Source organism: Polypterus senegalus, chromosome 2 (assembly GCF_016835505.1).
Source record: "Polypterus senegalus isolate Bchr_013 chromosome 2, ASM1683550v1, whole genome shotgun sequence".
NCBI lineage: Eukaryota > Metazoa > Chordata > Cladistia > Polypteriformes > Polypteridae > Polypterus > Polypterus senegalus.
In genome coordinates, this window is record NC_053155.1 from 274,919,817 (window position 1) to 274,942,982 (window position 23,166).

At 34.6% G+C, this 23,166-nt stretch overlaps 1 protein-coding gene across 1 annotated transcript in view; it reads left to right on the plus strand.

Moving 5' to 3' along the window:
- Positions 1-23,166, plus strand: part of pola1 (polymerase (DNA directed), alpha 1) — a 430,119-nt gene that overhangs the window by 201,362 nt on the left and 205,591 nt on the right. Inside the window, exon 32 of the mRNA XM_039745606.1 lies at positions 684-858. Within this exon, the coding sequence (XP_039601540.1) occupies positions 684-858 (175 nt within the window). The remainder of the gene's footprint in view (positions 1-683; positions 859-23,166) is intronic.

The window sequence follows — 23,166 nt, forward strand, 5'->3', positions numbered from 1 at the left end:
TCGGCAGCCATATTGAGACAGGCATGTGGCCTGTTATGAAGAATGCTGACCACAAATGATGCCTTAACTAGAGACATTTTAAGTAACTAACAAGTCTGTGTACCGCCTGAAACTACACATCAACATTTATCAGGTTGTATGGTTGCCAATATTCAAATGTACTTTGCATATTGTTATTTATGAATATTACCAATAATATATTGTTTAAATTGTAACTTAACTCCTGCTTGTCTTTTACTACACCTAATTGCCTGAGGTTATAGATGTAGAAGGGAAGGTGGGGAGAAGTTATATACTAATAATACCTTATAAACAGTGGTAAGTCTGGGAGATGAGGAAAAAGAGGAAAGTAGAGCAATATATTACTCTACCAAGGCAAAACAATTTTCAATATCATGCACCGTAATGCAGAGTACAGGCAAGATCGGGGGAAAAAAAACCCAAAAAAATGTTCAAATGGCATAGTGCCTTCAAATACTGACATTTTCATGCATGTTTGTATATATGTGTGTGTGTGTGTGCGCGCGCGCGCATGCGCGAGAGAGGCAGAGGCAGAGTCAATCTCATTTATGTAACTTTCAAGGATTCTAGTGTTAAATTTTACAGTCAGATGGTCTAGATTAAGAGATGTGATTAATATTACAGTATGTAACTACAGTTACGTGATTATTTTGTATTTTTAGGATGGGACAAACCTAAGTGCTAGTCAGAGAGCATATGCCTTAGACCAGCTAACGAAGCAGGAGAATCTACGTATTGATAATCAGTACTACCTTTCCCAACAAATACATCCTGTGGTGTCTCGAATCTGTGAGCCAATTGAAGGGATTGATTCTGTGCTTATTGCTACCTGGCTGGGTAAGTTCTTTATTGATGCATGCAGTTTATTCACACTGGAATTTCAAGAGCTCATACACAATTTTACTTTCAAGGAAAATACATATTGTTTAATTTTTTTCTTATAGAATTCATCCCAATCATCCTAATCTACTATACTCTAACTTTTGCTTATGCTTTTGTAATAATTTTAAAAGATTGCAGTCAATTGTTTTGTCATTGACATTCCTTTATGATGAATGCTTATTTCTCTAATAGTTATAAATTTACCTTATTAGAAATATCTGAGTATTTTATTGTTATACATGTTTGAAGGTTTGCTCACATTGACTTGTTGTTTATAAAAAAAATATGAAAGTTATAAAAAAAAAATGTAAAGAATTTACAAACAATTTAAAGAAATGTCGTAAGATAAATTTATATATTATGCAATACATAACATGTACATATATACACATTATTGTTTTAAGTCCATACTTCAGTTGTCCCATCATTTCTGGTGATGCTTCCATTCCTAGGCAGACTAAGTTCCCTGATTGACGCTAAGTAAAAGGGAAAATGGGTAAGGCTTACAGTAGTAATGCTAAAGAAAAAATAATTAACTACAATTAATTAAAAAGCAATATATGAAATGATTTTAAAAACACCTTAACAAGAGTATGCTATTCTAAAATTAGCATACACATCTGACTCGGGAGAGTCACATTCCACCTGCCCAAACAATGGCTATGGGTCTGGCCCAGGTATGCGGCTCGCAAGTTTCCCCCCAAGATGTTAAAAGAGGACAATTTTAAGGTCTCTATTGTGTTGACTGGACAGGAATTTTTAGCACTGTTGGACTCACCCAGTCAACAATTAATACCATTGCACCACTGAAGCAGTCGTAGCAAATGCGTGTTAATGTCGCACCTTAACGCGTGTTCTTTTTCTGCAGTTATATTCTTGAATAGAAGTGCACTTGTTCTGTGATATTTGTACTTTTTGTTAAAGTTTTTTTTGTTTGATATTTGGAAATCAGCCTTCACACATTATACACTTCATGTCTACATTTTGTCAATTATTACTAAAACATGAATAACGTTTCTGTTTTAATGATGTGTTTACTGTACATAGATTGTTGTAGACACGGAACACACATGAAATATATATGTTCCAAATAACGATATAGTATTTATGAAAGGTGTGATTTTGCTTGACTTCTCACTCTATACAACTCCAAGCAACTGACTTGAGCTGAGAAAACTGTGCGCTGGTGGGGAATGTGATAGTAGGCTGCTTGCTGCTTATCAACACATTTAAAGGACAAAAGACGCTGATGGAGAGGTGCAAAGCGATTTAAGGTGGGACGGATCTACGAGTTTTTTCGTAGGCTCTGGTAATTCTAGTGTTAATAGAGGTAATCTTTTCAATGTAAATGCTTAATGAATTGTGTCCAAATGTTGTAACACCTTTCTCTTGCCATACACCAGATAAGTTGGTTGGTGATTCCCAATTGGTGTGTTATGGGTTTAGGGGATTGTGTAAGGTTGGCCTTGTGATGGACTTGCACACCGTCTGATGCTGTTACCGTACTTGCACTCTGTGATGCTGAGATCAGATTCAGTTCCTTTTAAAACTGAATTAGGTTTGGAGTGTTTGAGTATATGTTGTTTTTGTTTAAGGAGCAGTGCTATACTCTGTCTATATTTAGTGAATGTAATGTTCTATCGAGCCATTAGATGTGATTTTTGTTGAACAAAAACGCATGTGCATGGGTGAAATAAATACTGCTAGAAATCTGCATTTTTGCAGGTAAATGAAAAATCACCAGTAAATTCAGATGTGTGTCCATTAGTTGAGTGCTGACTTTTCCTTAAAAATTATCTTTTACTTTTTCTGATTAACCCCAGGTAAGTTTGTCTTCAACGGACAGGTACTTACATATAAACATAGCTACTTAAGTGATACCTATCATAATTCCACACTCTGAATCAGCAAGTGCTTCATCTTGATCATTAGGTAAAACAAGAGCTGGGATCCTACACTAATCCCAGAAATCTAGCAAATCAGTTCTTTAGACGTCTCACTTCTTGAGATTTAATACTTCAACTATGTTTTGCCAGATAGAAAAGAATGAAAAAATTACACTTGATCAGCTTCTGCAGAACAGTGATGAAACACTAACAAGACACTGTCATTTGTACCTATGGTCTCCTACTGCTAAAGGAAAAGAAGAGGCTTATTGATATTGTAGGCATCAAACTTTTGAAATAACTAAAACAGAAAAGCAAGCACACCTCTGTGTTTCATGCCAGTGAATCACTGTGAACAATGTAATCTCTATTTATGCTGTTTTCATTTCTGTAACGGCTGTTGTTTACATAAGGTGTATTGAGGCAGATCACCAGGTGCCATAACATCCTTTTGTTAAGGCACACTCATGTGGCATTTCAGCTCACTGATGCCACCCAGCATTTACTATGGGTTCTACAGCAAAACTGACCAACAGACTCAACTGGGCTTTTAAGGTACATGAAAATTCAGCATTGCTGGAGTATTTTAGTTAAATGATAATGCTTCTAGCAAGGTGTTAGATTCCTGCAGATATTATATTTTAAAATATAGTTATATTCTTTAATGACAATTGGCAGCTACATATACAGTATCATATATTTTTTTTTTTCCTGCTTTCTTTGAAATAAGTAAATTCTGCTTTTAAAGCGTATCATGTAAGTGTTCAATTTGTTTCTAAAAACGTGCATGAATTTGTGTATATGTGTGGTATATAACAGAAAAATATACATATATACCGTACGGTACACGTACAATTTTTTTAACTGTCACTAGAGGGCATTATGGCATTATATAAATAATCCAAGATTAATGAATCACAACCTGCAATTTCATGTTTTCTGTCTTAAAAAAAAATCATGTTAATTGTAATTTTTTAGAAATTTAAAGTTATTTTAGTTTTTTGTTTACCTTTTTTACTCCATAGAATATTTGATTGCAAGAAAAATGTAATATAGCGAATTGTCTTGTATACTATATAGAAAATCTTTCAATTATGTAATTTTAAAAACTTTTATTTAATTGATAGGAAAATACGATTTCTTTTCATAATACCAAAAAATGTGAGTTCTTCTCTAGACTGATATATAGGTGCAGGACCTTTTAATTAAGCGTTTTTTCTTTTGAGAAGCAATGTTTTCTATAAGTCTGTCTAGACTCATTATACCAGTTAGAGCGTGTAATTGGTCCCCCTGGCACCAAGAAAGTGTGACCCGCCTACTGAATAAACTGCCTCTTGACTGCCACAGAAAGAAAGAACCTCAGTGTGTTTTTTTTTTGTTTTTTTTTATATAAAGTATTCCTTATTTGATCCTCAGCTGTTCATGTGGCCTTCAGATCTGTAAGTCTAGGCCCCTGCAGAGTCTGACTGTTTGAACTTTTGTAAATGACTGACATGTAAATATTTTGGAATCCCCTTCTTCAATTACAGAGAAATGTCAAAACAAGGAGTTACATCTAGCTAGATCTTAACTAATAGTGTCAAAAAGTCAAAATCTGCTCTAGGGAAGGTGAGATGGCTTGAGGGCTGGGGTTAGTATAATGTTATTATAAGAACATGGCATCAAACACAAACCACATATATCCCACTGCTGCAGTAATACTAGTAGCATTAATTAGTGTCAACTGTGTATTTGTGCCTCTTTTTCATTTTTTTTTTATTGTGTTTATAGTACAGTGAATTTTTAAATGCATTTTTAATACACAGGAGGATAATCTGTAAAATCTTAAGTGAAACACTTAACCACTGTCTTATTTAGTAAATAAAATGTCCTCTTACAAATTAACAAAATAAAATCATCACAGAACTCTGATTGTTTTTTGTATGAATTATCACTTCTGGTAATATTTTTTTTTAATGTTTTCTATTCAAGTGTGATGATTGGTTACAATTTTTCCTCCAGTAATGCCTTTGTTTTTTTATCTATTATTAAGACAAAAATACATTTGATCATATTTACTATTTTCTTTGTTTATTTTTTGAAAATTATAGTGGGCTAAACAGTGGAGCATTTACTAGATTATGACACTGCTCAGTAGAGTATACAGCAGAGTAAGACTTGCTAAGGAATGATAACCCAATACAACTTCCCATACAATGTTTTCTGCCTTTTAATAATGCAGTGTACTCAATTAAGTTATGTCTTTAATGGTGATCAGGTAACAGATACCTGCAAAGCTATGTGGCAAATAAAATGCTTGCTTCTATAGCATGAACAGTGTTTCCCGTCTCCTTAAAATACTTATAAAATAAATATTTTACTGGTTCTTCTTTAGCAAAGGCAAGCAGTTTGATACAGTATATAAATGCTATTGGTAACAGTCAACAGAAAGAATAGAATCTTTTTTTTTATGTTAGTTCTTTTGGACTGACTTAGAACAATACACCAACATCCAATTCCAAAACGATCAGCACAGATTAGTAAATGGATAATATACAAAACTGGCCAAAGTGCAAAGTCTTTGTTGCAACAGTAACAAAGAAAAACAGCTTTCTCCATCTTTTCATTGACCCTTGTTCAATAGCAAGGTTAATAAAATTTTAAAAAAAAAATTTTAGTTTTCTAATTCATTCTTAGATTTTCTGTCAGTCTTTTGGTTTTCATGACATGATCTTTTTAAAGACTAGGCAGAGATTGGCATATTTAACCAGACCTCTTGTGTAATACATTAATTTTGTGGATGTAGATTTTGTTCCTCTAATGATATGACTTAAAAATCTTTCTAAATGACTATATCTATGTATGTCGGAGTGAAAAAGGTAAAAACTTTTTGGGCAGATATTAAATTGTTTTCACTTTAATGTTTGTGTGGTGTTACAAACAGCTTCTATTTAAGTGCATTAAGAGTCTATATTGTTACACAGCATAATTTGAAACTCCTGTTTTAACTACTGTATATTTTGGTACATGTGGTTTTTGTTTTTATTTTTTTCAGTTTGCAGGTGTTCTGTCTTATGTCCTGCATCCTTCAGCCCCCATCTTTAGTAATTAGCAAACCAATACTCAGTGTTGTTTTTTAATTTTAAAGGGTAGCACAATGACACAGTAGTTAGTACTGCCATGCCACAGCTCCAGGGGCCTGGGTTTCATTCACAGTTTGGTTAACTGCTGTTTTTGGAGTTGGAGCATTATCTCTCTATATCAAAATTTGCTCTTTCCCATTTCCCAAAGATACATTATGTTGGTGGATTAATGGGTGTAAACTGACCAATTCGTATACTCGGATGGATTGGCATTTCATTTAGGGCTGGTATGTACCTAGGATGCTACAGTCAGTACTGACTATGTTACATATTATCGCCCTGTAATGGAAATGGAAATGAAAAAAGAAAAAATAGGTGATTGGATCTGTGGAAGAAGGAAAATTGTTCTGTATTTTAATTTTGCAGGAAGGGTATATTGAATTCTTTTCAGGTCATTATCACTCTTTGTTGGAATTATTTTTATTAGTATTATATTACAATTTATTTTCAGGACCTAATTATTTAATGTTTTAAAATACTGAAATATATTCTGGATTTAAAATTCATATCTTTTACAGGACACAATATAATGTGACCAATTATTAATTTATTGACTTACTACAAATAAAGTTGAAATGCTTAGTTAAGTTTGACCTGTGTGACAAAAAAGGAGGTTTAATGTAGCTTTACAGTGAGAACTGATTTAGGTTTGCACCTGTTGTTGAGAATGTGAATAACTGTAGGTACATTTTCTACAATTTTCAAGTTTACCTTTGACCAAATCCAACTGTTTTGGTAGCTGAAGGAACATTGATTATATTTGTGAAAATCTTAATTTTAAAGTATGTATAAACACAGTAACAAAATTATTAATTTTGCACTCACATTCACTAAACAGATTTCTAATCTTCTGTAATATTCACATTTTCCCCTAGGTGACAGCACTTGATGGCATTATATTTTGAAGTTGCATTGAAAGCCAATTGCTTATCTTGAGCACATTTTCACATACAACTTCATTTTTGTTTGATTTTAGCTTAGACCTCCTTTTACTTTGTGTGTTTTTATTTCTTTCAACATGCTTCAGCCAACTCACCTCTTTAAATCTACTGAATATTTTAAAACCGTGCTCAGAGGAAAGGTGTTACTTCATGGAACTAAAGTTGTAAGATCACCACATCCCTGTCATAGCATGTGAAATAATTTAATATTTTATTTATATAGTGCCTTTCCCTTTAATCTTAAACGTTGTTACTGTACACATTACTTGTTATGAAATAAGTTTGCTTTTATCTTGGCTAATGTCTTGAATATTCAACTTTCAAAAAGTATTACATATTTTTTAAAGTTGTTTTGAAACCATAGTAATCCATAGTAATTCATTCTACGTTGAAATCCTCGTTCCCTTTTCAGTTATCTTGTGTACAGTGTGTAGTATTTGATAGGCCCTCATTAATATTGAAAAGCCAGACAACATATATAAAGTATTGCATTATTAAATGTAATTTTTAGGTTTGAGAATGTTAAGTTCAAACCTATTCTGCAGACGCTTACTTGCTATAGTGGTATAAGAGGAGAAAGGCTAATTGGTTTGGGCGTGTGCCTAATACTTATGAACATTATTTGTGGACACATCATTAAATGAAAATAAAGGGCTAATGACAGCAGAATTATCCAGCTATTGCATGTTTTACATGAATTATATTCACAAGATGAAATCTAAAAATACAGAGAAAACGGAATATATGTTTGAATTGCATGTCTTTTTAAAATGTTTATTTCCATAACACCAACAGTTGCATGGAATTAAAACACAGATTATATTATTAAAGTAAAATCTCAATACAATTTAACAAAAGAACAATATCTTCGTTTCGCAACAATCCTCAATAAGCTAACCAAACAAGATGCCTGGACATATTGTAATCCATCACAAGGATGTCCCTTCAGTGTTGTATAGAGAATAAAACCACTTTGTGGAGTGCAAGACACACTGAAGGTCAAGGCAAAGTAAATTCAGTTCACACTTGTCAGTAATAAGTGTTCTTAAAACTGACAGTCATGTTCTTGGTAGTAAAAATTGAATATTCTGTTTATGTAATCATACTTTATATACAGTAGAAAAAGTCCTAAAAAGCTACCTTTCCAAAACCGAAACAACTTTGCAAAAATATATTTGTGGATTCTTGCACAAATTGCTCCTTTGACATTCAGTTGGATGAAATTAAAGTATTACTGAAAGCTCTCATAACTTTTGGGAATGTAATCCATTCATTTTTCACATCTAATAGGACCATTTCCAGCAATAGTGGTTTCAAGGTGGGAATTGGCCCTAGACAGGATACCGTTCCATCACAGGGCACACTTGTGTATATGTGTGCACTCACAGGACCAATTTATAGTCCAAGGCAAATGTCTTTGGAAATGTCAGAGCAAATACCATCCTGATATAAGAAGCATATGCAAACACCTAACAGTTACCGAGTTAGTGTACTGGGCTTACAGATCAAATTGTTCACAAACAATGAAAAAAGTAAAAAATATATTTCTACTTTAAGGCTTTATGAATACACCTGTATGTTGTAGAGTGTGTAAGATGAAGCAGGTATAAAACAGATGGATGTCACCATCTGATATATTACCGTTTTAAAGGATTTTTGTACAAGATTAATATTAATCAACTTTGACAACTTTGTTCTTGTTAGAATCAATATCTTTCAGTTAATTTTTTGCTGATTAATTTTGTTTTTACCATAGAATTCTTTTTTAACTATGGTATATTCCATTTTATAAAATGTGAGTTAAATCATGTTTTGATGACTTTTTTGGTTAGGAGTTAATACTGTGATATATTGACATTGTCCTTTATTGTAGTTATATCATTTTGTAACCATAGTTCTATACTGTTGACCTCTATGAAAAATGATTAAACATAAAATATATTGTTCTCTGTATCTTTTGTGACATGAAATATTACTATTTAATTATAGATTAAATGATTATGTTTATAATAAACATGTCTTCCTTTACATTTTTTTCACTGATGCTTCTATTTCATTGTTGCTTTATTTCTCGGTAGAATAAAATCAAACTCTTAACATATGAAGGGAAAATGATTGTGCTCAGTAGTGTGCCTTACTGTGTCAGCTAGTAAAAGGAGCACTTGCAAGTAAGATCATTGTAATGCTGGCTTTCCAGTAAGAAATATGCATTTTACTAGCAACATATCAATCTGTCTTGTCATTTTTAAAGGTATAACAATTAATTTACATTTACTTATTAGGCTGAAACCTTTATCCAAAGCAAATTACAACATTTATGATACAGTTAGTTTAATTTCTTTTGATTTTCCAATTGGAGCACCGGCAGGTCAAGTTCATGAATCCATTTCATGGTCAAAGGATGCACCACATACATACTCATAACCCATTGGACTGTTTTAGAGTTTTGCTGGCAGAATTGGAGTAAACCCCACACAAACATGGGGAAAACATGGCAGCAAGCTCACAGATAATTTTGGGCAGGTTTTGAACTTGGATCTTCTGGTCTAATGAGTGTCACTTGTAAACATTTAGTCGATTTGACTATATGTAGTATTGTGTAAGGTGGGGGAGTTCTGTAAGTAAATCTGCTTTTCACAGTGTAGCTAAGCAGATATGCAGGATCAAAACTAAAATTTAGAAAGTACCAGTATGATAGCTTAATCAGTATTCAAATGAAACAGGGTTAGATGATATGGAGCAGCTGCTAAATTGTTATGGAGCAGATTTTTTATACTGAAAATAGGCAAGCTATTAGATGGAAAAATTTGAAGACTGGGAAAATGTAACGCAATTAACATGTTATACATCTAAAAATATAAAGTAGGTCCTCTGTATGTGCTGTGAGAAAAATTCTCATTGGGTATGCAGCAATATTGTATGTTATTTGGAAGTGCTTTGTAGGACAAAGCAGAAACAGTCGATAGTAAGCTATTGAAAATAAAGCTTTTTGCAGCGCCATATATATCCTAAATACTAAAGTACCTAGAAGAACCATGCATGTAAAGCACTCCAACTCAATTTTATTAAAAACTGTCTTTTTCCATCATGGAACTTCAGTATACCTATAGTTCTGGTTTGCATTGCATTGGTATGTGTTGGTAGTGGACAGATTATGTGAACTTTTGATAATATTTCCACCATTTCAATAGCAGGAAGAAATCAATGGAGTCATGCCGATGATACTGCCATGGAAAAAGTGCATTGTAGATCAAAAAAAAAAGTGTATATGTTAATAGCAGGGCATTTTGTTTTACTAATCTATTCCTACCTCAACATTATAGAAACTTTACTGTTTATATAGTGCTTGCCTTGTATGTCAGTTTTTGCAAGGCATACAGTATATAGCAAACTGGCGGTGCAGTAAAGGATTAAAACAGAATAAACCTTTACTTATTTTGTACAATAAAACTGCAAATTACTAGCAGTAGTTATCTGGTTACTGTCAGTCCTATAATACTGCAGACTTACTCTTGACTACTGAGTAGTAAAAGCTTTCAGATTAATATGTATCCATTACAGTTGTCTGTCTTGACTTTATTCTTGCTATTATACCTGGCACTTGAGTGTAAGCCACATCCACTTAATTTGTCACCAGCCAGATTTTGCAGATACCTGCTTGTTGTTGGTGATTATGATAGATAGTTTAAGGCAGAACACACACAGATTTACTGTATCACATAGGAATTTGGAGAAAGATTAAACTAACTTTTTTTTTTTTTTTAATTTAGCATGTTTAACTACTTAATGATGCTGGCACTTTTCATTAGTACTGTTGTGTTAACTGCGCTTGGTGACTCGGCATCTGATGCTTCTCATTTCATTATTCCAACATTAGTCAACCAGTATTAATGGCATTGATGAAAATATGAAACTCGCAAGGTTGCTGTACTGTCTGGTAGTCCAAGTTAATCTGTTTAGCATCTGTAGTAGAGGGGTTGGCTCTCCTCTAAGGTGGTGTTGATCAGATGATGCCCTTTAGCATTTTTCTATCATTGCCTTGCTCATGTACATAAGTGACTGCATCAAGATTAGTTGGGAAGAACTCCAACTGTGAATGCAGAAAATTAATCTTTATTGGCATGTTGCATTTCATGGATTTGTATGCTTGACACATGTTGTGTACCAGCTGGATGCAGTTTGGTGCTCTGTTGCCAAGAAAGTTCTTAGCAACATCTTCGAATGCCTTCCATACAATTATGGGCAGCTTAACACATGCTAAGGAGTAGCGGTGCCCAGGCGTGGTTATATCTCTTTCTTATAGGACATATAACGGTGCTCGGGTTTGGTGGGGGGGAATGGGCTGAACACACGCTAAGGTGAAGCAATTGCATCATCTTGGGCTTGCTGCTGCTGGTATGCGTGTTCTGCTTGTCGTTGTTTTAAGAGCTGGGAGCACATGAAGTGTGTCTGCCAAAAGCATTCTAACAACTGCTAGGTTAGATGCCTGTGAAATTCTTTTAAATGTTGTCTCACTGCCTTGTCTAGTGGGACATCAAATTGTCTTCTAAGAAGATCATGTCTCGTCCCCCTAGTCTCCCTCCTAAGATTTTTATTACAATAGAGAGATAATGAGGCTCTTTATCATGACTGTCCCACTCGCAAATTAAACAGCAGTACTTGGTATATCCAAGCTGCCTTACTAGTAGCAGTGCTACTACTTTTAGATTACCACAGGTGTTCCAGTTGTTGTACTGAATGTGTGTACTTATAACAGCCAATCACAAAAATTGGTGATTGCAAAAAAAAACATTGGTACCTGATGAGAAAAATCTAAAGGTGATTTTTGTGATTATCAGGCCAGAATCCATAAGAGATATCCAAATGTGTTCTGGAAGCAAAAATTTTGTTGTCCAGTGGGATGAATTCTAAGCTCTTGGTATAATTAGTACACTTAGTTTACAAGAAATGTTCCAGATATCAGTGTAGCATTTAACCAGTTACTATAATAACCAATGAACTAAATTAGTTCATTAACAGTAGCTTTTTGATTATTCATTCAAGTAACATTTATTTATATTGCTTAAATGCTGATCTAGACAAATTTACTTACCAGGGTATTGGATAACTCTGTTAAAGACAGTGACTCTTAGGGGGTCATAACTGCATTATAAACTGACTTCTGAATCAAGATTTCTTTGCAGTTAGAATAGTGCATACAGGAAAATATTTAAAGGTTACAGTCATGCTAAGAAATGTAAATGTTACAAGGTGTTTTTATGTCTTGCATTTTTGTGTATGTATATACTGTATATGATGTAATAACATAAAGTAATATTTACATATGTAAAGGTAACAATTCCATCTTAAACTCCATCCATTATCCAACCCACTATATCCTAACTACAGGGTCACGGGGGTCCGCTGGAACCAATCCCAGCCATCACAGGGTGCAAGGCAGGAAACAAACCCCGGGCAGGGCGTCAGCCCACTGCAGCCATCTTAGTCTAATGTCAAAGATTTTTTTCTTTATTTTGCTTTTGCTTTTCCTGAAATATATCTATCCTCTGGTAGAAGATATGTGCAAAATATTTTTGCAGGACTGAAAAATAATTAAGACATCCCACTGAGCCCTTTCACTTTGAAGTGATAGCCAGGTTAGTTGAGGACAATATGAAACTCGCGAGGTTGCTGTACTGTCTGGCAATCCAAGTTAAGCTGTTTAGCACCTGTAGGGGAGGGGTTGGCTCTGCTCTAAGGTGGTGTTTACCAACTGATGTCCTTATTTTCCAGCTGCAGATGCAGTCAGGCTTTTTCATGCTCTGTTGACAGCAAAGCCCCCCTTCTGCGGCACTGACTGAGGAAGCACAGCCAGGAGGATACAAGCTGTGAGGCCCCCCATGATGTGTGCCATGTTCTTTTCCTTCCCACACAGACGCTAATATTAGCAAGAAGCCTGATTAGCCATCACTAATGAGTTAAAACAACAGAAGGTGTTTAAATCTTTTGTATTGTGGTGTGTTCTTCTTTTCTTTTCTCTTCTCTTTTTTTTTTTTTTAACCACCCATCTTCAGTCCTGCTGCTGATATTCTCAGACTGTGTAGTTCAAATGTCAAATTACTTTTGCATGTTGCATAGATGCAGTGCAACATATCCAATGTGTTTTGTTTTAAATAACAAGTGTGGGGTGAAAAAAGGTGTTTCTAAATATATTTCCCTGTTATTATCTGGTTTGAGCTACCTCGCATTTTAAAAAGGCTGTGATTTGAGACAATTTATGAGTCAATAATCATAAGATAAAATCCTGAGAAAAGCTTTTGAGATGATACCATTGTCTTTGTCTATGTATTTTGTTTGTTTTGTATTTATGTATGTTTTTGATTGGTGTCTTGTCACTGTGGTCTATAGTGTAAATTAAGCCAGTTTGGTATGGTGTCTTGTTATTTATTAGTGTCTGTGGTGGAACAAATCTAATTCTTCTAAACTGTAAATTAGTCTGTCAAAAGGAGTATACAGAAGCTTACTTGGTTCCTAAATTATAGTGTGTCTGTATTGTATTTTTGTCCACAAAATGTGTTTTCTTTTTCATAATGTAATAGAATATGTTGTACTTCAGTGTTAACATAGAATTTTATAACCTTAATTGCTGCTAACACAGCGCAAAAAATAGAAATCCTAGAGCCTAGTCATGTTTTGGATGTGAATGTGCTTCAGTGTTAAACCATCCCTGGCATGGTCTGTTCCTCTGCAGTTTTGAGTATCTATACATAGTATACTTGATATAAATGCATTCATTATACAGTCATTCTGAACTATCCACCAATGTCTCTGCAACTGTGGCGAGTTGTAATCCGCTTTTAAGTTGTACTCTTAAGTGCATATCTATATGGATATTTTTTAGCATCATAAATATGATTTAATTATAATATTTTTAAATGACTTTGTACTTCAAAGAAAATCCCTATATAACTTTTTTTGGGGTTTTGTATATGTCTGGTATTATCATAAATGGGCATTTACTGTTTTAAACAGTTTGTGTATTTCCTAATGTATTTGCTTATTTCAACACAATGAAAGTAGATTTTAAAACATTGATAAGTCTTATAAGATTTATTTCCATTTTTTCTTTTGCATGTATATGCAGAAGTACAGTTTACACAAAAACCATTATTCAAAACAGTAAACTGAGTAAGCATTTGACCGATTAAGAAATGGACAACAAGAATAGTATAATAGTTTATTTTGGAAATATAATGGGGGGTTTTTAGAATATTATATGAGATATGGGAGAGGCAAGTGTGTTGTGAACGTTACTGACAGAATAAAACTAATTAATAATAAAAAAATATATACATATCAACTTTCTGTCTCATTGACAGTAACATATAATTTGATTTTTTTTTTTTTTCCTTTGGTTAAATTCTTGAATAGAAATAGAATAGAAACATGTTTATTTGATATTTGGACTGAAGTCTTCATGCATTATACACTTCACGTGATTATTAGTATAACATGGGAAAAGTTTCCATTTTAGGCATGTGTTCAACATTTCTTGCCTCGCATTTCCTGTTTTCCTACACTTACACAGATCGTTGTAGACACAGAATACACGTGAAATGTATTTATTCCAAATGATATATTATTTATTTACCCTATAGGCACCTCATACCCAGATAAACACACTTGAGCTCTGAGAATTTTGTGACTGACTACAGCTCCGTCGGTGGGGGAAGGTTACGGAAGATTTTAAGGTTGCCCAGGATTACAAGTTCTTTCTTAAGCTTCAGGGATTGTAGTTTTAAGCTCAGTTAAACTAACCAGCATTTATTTGCCAGTAAGAAGATATGAAATGGGGGCTTTTGAGTCTTTATTTAGTTTGATCCTCGTAAGTAGCTTAAAATTTCAGTTTGACAGAAGAGCAAGAGTAAATTCACAGTCATGGTTTTTACTAATGTTACTCATTAATAATAGTCATCAGGCAACGATATAAAAGATAATACAGCCCTTAAGAAGTAGTAGACGTCCATACCATTGAAAAGTGCAGATGCAATGGTAGGGATAACAATGCAATGCTGATATGAGAGAAGGAGAGAGGTTGTAAGCAGTTCTGAAGCCTTGCTGAAACATCATGCCACAAAAGTTCAGTGCTACCTAAAATGAGCCCCAACTAAGGACAGGACAACATCATGGCAACATACAATTTTAAAGAATGCCACCGTTGGATTATGAAGAATGAGCTCTTTAAATTGGTTATACTACAGCCACTGATTAAATCGTTCAGATTTTATCTTTTCTTCTACTTTTGACTTTTAGTATTTTGTCTCGTTTATTGATAACATCTGCCCAAGAGTACTTGTTCGAGTAATTATTTATTGGTTTAACTGAGCACCGCATCCATGAATTCTAGCCAGAGCGCACCTCTTGTAGCGGCTTCTGGCCTTTGCTAAGGTAGTTGGAAGTGTAGCCTTTCCAGTAGTGATTCAAGAAGTCCTGACAGAAGTGTGACTTCTGAACAGAGTGACTTTTGTTTTTGCTTATGCACCCTATTCAAAAGCAGCAATCTGGGAAGTGTCTGCAGTAACACAGCTCTTGAAGCAGTTTCTAGTCTTTGGTGTATGGTATTCTGAAGTGTAGTCCATTCATGGTAAGTGCCCATTAGCAGTGATAGACTCTTGGCCCCTGTAAAGGTATTCTTGCCTTGGATTTAATCTGGCCACCATTGTGTTTAAAACATAAGTGATGAGTGAATGTTAAAAAGGTAAATATTTCATTGTGTACAAGTAAATCAAGATAGTCATTTCCAATATTAACTTGTCCACCAATATAAAAAGAGCCTTAGAGTTTAAAGTGTCTTTCTTGAACACAGTCATGATTTGTTTTTATCTGTGTGATTAAAAAGAGAAAATTAATAACTGAATTATTTTGTGAATAGAAAATCTTTGAATTTAAAAATATCAACTCATGAAGAATTTATAAACTGAAATTTGCTTGATTTTATAGCTTTCCTAAAAAAGGTTTCCTTCAAGCAGAATTAAATTGTCCTTTTTTACATATTAAAGAATCAAAGGGAAAAATAAAGTCATTAGTTACAAGTAATAAAATGACCACAAACAGTTTGTGGTAAACTTAATAAATGCACCTCAGATCACAGGTCTCAACTCTAGCTCTACTTTCCTCAAGCTAGAGTAAATGTTCCTTTGACCAAAAGGAACTGAAATTCAAATATTTTAAGCAGGTAAGGCAGCACAACTGATTTTGTAACCATCTAGACATCTATTTAAAAGTAATAAACCTAATCTGACTGCATAAATATATTGTATTACATATGAGACTCAATGTTACATAGATAACACCAAACACTCACCTGTAATCAGTCTTTATTTCAGACACAGAACTATGAAGACTGATATATGCCGAGTAGTTTACAACACAGAAATAAGGAAAGACCAGTAGCATTTTGCCTCATTTAGTAAAATTCAATTAAGTTGTTTTCTGAGCTGCCTTCCTGAAACTAGGCATGATTCTATCTGTGATAAGACCTTTTCATTGCAGCAGACATATCTGAAGACTTAGTGTAATGTGAGAGCTAGGCCTTCATTACAGAAGCTGATGCCGCCAGAACGAAACTTTTGCCCTTTTACTCATAACCACATCTGTCTCTCTCTCTCTCATATATTTAAGAAAGCAATAGCCACCCAACATTGCCAAGGTATTGTATAATGGGTTAAGGTAAGAAAAATGCTTTTGTTAATGTTAAATCCTTTAGTTTTTTCTGGCTGAAATGTAAACACTGCCTTTTTAATAACAATTTCTCTGCTATGAGTGGAGACTTTGTTCAAATGTTGTAATGAAATCTAATCATACACTAAAAGATCAATCTAACCAAGGAGAGGTCATTCATCAAAGCTTGCCAGCCCTATCAACTTGTACAACAAAAAAAGAAAACCATCAATCAAGTCTAGTTTTAAAAGTCCCTAAATTCCTACTATCTGCCACACTAGTTGGTAGCTTATTCCAGGTGTTTGTGTGATTCTTTGTGTAAAGAAAAGCCACCTAATGTTTATGTGAAATTTACCTATAACAAGTTTCTGTGTCCCCATGTTCTTAATGAGCTCATTTTAAAATAACAGTCTTTATGCATTGTACTAATTCCCTTCATAATTTTAAACACTTCAATCATGTCATCTCTTAATCTTCTTTTTCTTAAACTGAAAATGCTCGGCTCTTTTAATCTTTCTTCGTAATTCCATCCCCTGGAATCAGCCTAATCGCTCTTCTTTGGATTTTTTCCAAGCACTACTATGTCCTTTTTTAGCTTGGAGGCCGAAACTATGCACAGTGCTCCAGATGAAGCCTCACCAGTGTGTTTTAAAGCTTCAGCAAAACCTCCTTGTACTTGTATTCCACACATTGTGCTGTATAACCTAACTTTTTATTTGCCTTCATATTGGCTTCTGAACACTTTCGGGAAGTTGGTAGCGTAGAGTCCACTACGACTCCTAAATCCTTCTCATAAAGTTTACTCTTTATTTTCAGACCTCTCATTGTGTATTCAAACCTAACATTTTTACTTCTTATATGTAACACTTTAAGTTTCCTCTGCCACAAATCTGTCCAAGACTGTATGTTGTCCAAGTCCTTCTGTAATGATTCAATAGATTCCAGATTATCTGCCAATCCATCTACCTGGGCATCATCTGCAAACTGCAAAGCCAGCTTGTTATGTATATTCCTATCCAAATCATTTATTATATCCCGGACAGTGTGGACCCTTTACCTTGCGACTTGTTACTATGACCCCCTGTCTTTACATGTTTCGTCTGGAATCACCTTCCACTTCACCTTAGGAGTACACACTATCTTTCTAAAGGACACCTGGGCCAGGGCCATACTTTCAGGCCTGCCAACTCCTCCAGTTCAGTGAACCTGAGCAGGAAATACTGGAACAGCTAGCATCTCCTACTGATGTAGCCCTCATAGAAGACTGGCTCCTCTATGCCGTCTTCTAAAAAGTCCAAGATTCATGAAGATTTACTTTATACTGGCCTCATTATTAAATCTGATTTTGGGTTACTATAACTACTCAAGTTTTTTGTATTATGATTTAAAAGAAAATATTAAGCCCAAAAAAAATGTAAGAACTGCTACAGTTATTGTATACCTTCTAACCACTTAAGTTCCTGTAACATTCTCCCCCTTGACTGCCTGCTGTTTGTTCTAGTATGAAGTTAACTTTGCTTTTCTTTTTTCCTCTCCTAACTCTGCACTCATCTTATTCTTTACTTGAAAGCTCTTACACTGTCGCCCTCTTAACTGCTCTACTTTCCTGACCGCTAACAACTGTTCAGTCTTGAAAAACTAACTTACTGAATATCCGCTATTGTGTGGAGACTGTGGCACTGACAAAAAGACAGGAGGCAGAGCTGGAAGTGGCAGTTTTTAATATCGTGTGATTTTTGCTCAGTGTAATGAGGGTAGACAGGATTAGAAATGAGTATATTAGACGGACAGCGCAGGTATGACATTTTGGTGACCAAGTGAGAGATGCTAGATTGAGATGTCTCTGAGGGGTACATCGGTAAAAGAATATTAAGGATGGAACCGACAGGCAAGAGGGAAAGGGGAAGTTTATGGATGTGGTGATGGTGGACATGAAGGCAATCTGTGTGGTAAAAAATGATGTAAATGACAAGGATAGGTGGAGATCAATATTCCACTATGTGGCAACCACTAAATGGGAGCCACTTAAATAATAAGAAGCTGAACCATTTTTGCTTGATAACATGGTTTTGATTTTGCATGATAAACCCATGAAGATTAGTTAAACCATTTTTGTTTGATGGCTTAATTAACATGATGTGATTGTAAGGGTTAAAACGAGATTCTTTTTGTTGAAAACAGATAAATAACATCAAGTGAAGCTATAATATTTAAAATACAGAAAGAAGGATATTAAAATTTATGATAATCATGAACTACCTGTTTTTTTTTTACCATGTGCACATACTAAATTTATTTGCTAACATTTTCCATTCAGTAACTAAAAAATAAATATTACTTAAAATTAATAATAAAATGTGAATATTAAAGTCTTACTACAGTATATCACTGACCCATAGTGAATATCAACACAAACCCTCTTAACCAGCTTTAGTCAAAAATACATTTTTGATCAGGTTTGTCAGAAAATAAGTGACATTTGCTGGTGTGAGATTATTTGTATCAGTATATGGAGAATAGTGTTATCATTCCGCTATTCAATGGACAAGTCAAATTAACTCAAATTTCAAATGTTACAAACTCTTGGTGCTTTCATGTCCCAAATCTGTCTTAAAAGGATAAGTTTGGCATTTTTCAAGTTGAAGTTGATCGCAATCTGTGGAGAAGAATCTGCAGTTCCAATTGAAAAAGCAAATGAATGGTGTGCAGGTGAAATCGGGAAAGTCATTTCAGCTTATGAGCCTGAAGACATCTACAATGCTGATGAGACTGGAATCTTCTACCAGCTGCTACCACATACCACTTTAGCACTCAAAGGTGATCCGTGCTGATGAGGAAAAAAATATATAAATAAAGACGTAAAGTTCTGCTTTGCTGCAATTCAGCTGGCAGCCATAAAGTTATTCCTCTCATCATTGTCAAGTCCACCAATCCGTGTTTTAAGTGCGTTACATTCCTTCCCTGCGAGTATTAACCAGACCAACGAGCTTGGATGACTCAAGACATTTTGGGAAACTGGCTGCGACAACTTGACAGGGATATTGTGACACGCCTAAAAGTGTTCAGAAATCTCACAATAGATGGATAGATGCGTCAGTCCCTGTCCTGCACCCCAAAACACGAGGCTCAGTATTTTAGCAAAACCAGCTTTATTCAACTTGAAACAGGAACAGTGCCGTTATTTATTGCGGCGGAAGCTACCTCTCTCCTATACACAGACACAGCAAACGGGCAGAGTCGGGACCAGGTCAGTGGCCAAGTTATACTGTTCCCTGCATTTATAACGTTCCTTGTAACACGCATTGACGACAGGCACTTATAGCATGATCATCATCGGCTCAGTGCTGTGAGCCTGTGGTTGCCTGTTAACGGACAAGCAATATTTCACAGGTGTGGCAATCGCGCTTCGGGATGCACTTTGGGGGTCCCAAAACAGCTCAGAAACCTCACAATTTGAAGAAGAACAAAAGGAAGGTTCTGCTTCTGATTGATAACTGTGCTGCCCACTGTATGCATCCACATTTAGATAATGTTTCGTATGGAGTTCCTCCCACCCAGTTGCACGGCAGAGGGGACTGGGCGGTCTCGTGGTCTGGAATCCCTGCAGATTTTATTTTTTTCTCCAGTCGTCTGGAGTTTTTTTTTTTTCTCTCTCCTCTGTCCTCCCTGGCCATCGGACCTTACTGTTATTTTGTGTTTGTTAATGTTGATTTAGTTTATTTTCTTACTGTGTCTTTTATTTTTCTATTCTTCATTATGTAAAGCACTTGAAAATGTGCTATATAAATAAATGTTATTGTTCATCAAATAGATTTGGGCATCATTTGCATCCTGGAAGAGTATTATAACAAGGAAATGCTAAAAAAAAAATTCTTGTCAGCATAACTTGTACACAGGAGGAGATGAAAATGAATGTGAAAGAAGCTATTGAAATGATTGCAAACACAGAACGATGTTAAAGAAAGCACTATAGCGACAAATAATAATCTCATTACTACAAAATTTTCATTAGAAGAAAATATTTTTTAGGACCCTGGCATGTCGTCATAACGGAATTTGACCTGTATTTTAATTTGCCATATGAAATTGCATTTTAAAGTGTTACATATATGATAAATTTTACATCCCCAATTCCAAAAAAGTTGGGACGCTATGTGAAATGTAAATAAAAACATTCAAATTTCATAAACCCATATATTATTCAAAATAGAACATAGAATACATATCAAACGTTGAAAATGAGACGTTTTACTATTTCATGAAAAATATTAGCTCATTTTGAATTTGATATCAGCAACTTCTTAAAAAAGTTGGGATGGGGGCCTCAAAAGGCTAGAAATGTGAATGATATTTAAAAGAAACAGCTGGACGAACATTTTGCAAATAATTAGGTTAATTGGCAACAGGTCAGTAATATCATTTGGTATATAAGGAGCATCTTAGTGAGGCAGAGTCTCTCAGAAGTAAATATGGTTCACCAATCTCTATTGAACAATTTCAGAATAATGTTCCTCAACATAAAATTAAGAAGATTTTGAATAGCTCATCATCTACAGTACATAATATCGAAAGACTCAGAAAATCTGGAGTGAAATCTCTGTGTGAAAAGGACAAGGTCAAAAATCAGTATTGGATGCCTGTGATCTTCGGGCCCTTAGGTGGTCAGATGAATCTAAATTTGAAATTATTTTTGGAAAACGTGGACGCCACTTCCTCAGGACTGAAAAGGACAAAGCAAGGCAATGCTAAACTGCATATTGCATTTATTGCAATAGCATAGTATCATAGTTGAAGAGTCTGGGTGCTGAACTGGCCTGCCTGCAGTCCAGACTTCACCAACTGAAAAATTTGGTGCATCCTGAAACAGAAAATACGACAAAGAACACCCAGGATTTATGATAAACTAGAATCCCGTATGCAACAAGAACTGGACTACATTCCTCTTCCAGAGGTCCAGCACTAGACATTTATGGGCTGTTGTTAAAAGAAGAGGGGATGCTACACAGTGGTGAACATGGCCCTCTTTCAAATTTTTCAGATGTGTTGCTGCCATTAAATTCAAAATGACTTATTCTATTCCTAAAATGGTACATTATTCTCAGTTTAAACTTTTAATATATTTTTCTATGTTCTATTGCGAATAAAATATGAGTTTATAAGATTAACAAATCATTTTACACAGTGTCCCAACTTTTTTGGAATTGGGGTTGTGAATTTCCCCTTGGGATTAATAAAGTATCTATCCATCTATCCTATCTATCCTATCTATCTATCCATCTATCCTATCTATCCTATCTATCTATCTGCCTGCTCTTGCCTTTGTAATGGAAGTAAAGGGTCCTGAAGTCCCTTTATATAAATTTTTGTATAAAAAACAAAGACAAAAAAATATTATCAAGTATTGATCTATGTCTTGAGATTACATACATATTGCAAAGGGAGGTCAAAAACGGTGCTGGAATTTTTTCATGATCACATATGCATTACCTAGATTATGTGCAAAGTAAAAAGAGTTATAGTCACCTAAAAACATTAAAAAGTGTTAGTATTATATAATATTTGTTGCAACAAATTGCTATAGTTAAAACTGCATTTAGCTACATTTAATTATGACAATGATGGCATAAAAAAAAAAAAAAGAAAGAAAGGAATGTATTACCAGGAACACAACAGGGGACATAGCAGCTTATTGTTCCCATTACATCTACATTATATTTACATGGCATGTTGAGTCTTTGCACATTATTGTTAAACTGATAATATATGAAATAAAATATAATTAATACAAGTTTTTGAAAAATATGGATTATATTGAGTACAGTTCTTAATATCGTGTACACATTTATATTTCCATTATACCCAAAATTTGGATGGTTATTTATAAATACTACTTCCGATTGATTGAATTTCATATCTACCTATTTTTTATCATTTCAAATATCCACACAAAATTAGAATCATATATCTTTATTTATAGACCTAGTTTGCTTGAAAAAAATCATTGACTTAGGTCAAAGCATTTTCGAGTTATGTTTACACACAGACTGACACACAGGCAGACAATTTCAAAAATGGTATTTTTGGACTTGGGAAGGTCTAAAACGTGAAGATTCATCAAAATCTTCAGGTCAAATTTTTTCACAATTCCTGTATTTTCTCTAAGCTATGTATGCAAGGGAAAACACACAAAGCAAAATGTTGTAACATTCATCCATTTTGTAGAGGATACTGTGCACTTTATTCTGTCACTTGTCTTCTTCCTCAGCATGTTTCGGAGCAGTAGGCATAGATTCACCTTGGAAAGTCATTGCCAAGGTCCAATTTTGATATTACTAAGTGTTGATGCCCAAATGTAATTTTCTATCTATGTTCTCTAAGAAACTCACCCCTGAACGTATCTCTTGCTCCTACTCTATTCAGTGCTTGCATGGACTGGGTGTTGGGCAAGGTCGTGGGATTCAGCGGCTGTGGGGCATCTGTTGGTGAAGAAAGATTCACTGATCTTGACTTTGATGATGCTGTAATCTTCGCGGAGTCAATGAGCTTGTGAGTGTCCTGGATAAAAACCAAAATCCAGGCCTTTAATGATCTCTCAAGCACAGCCATCAGCAGGGT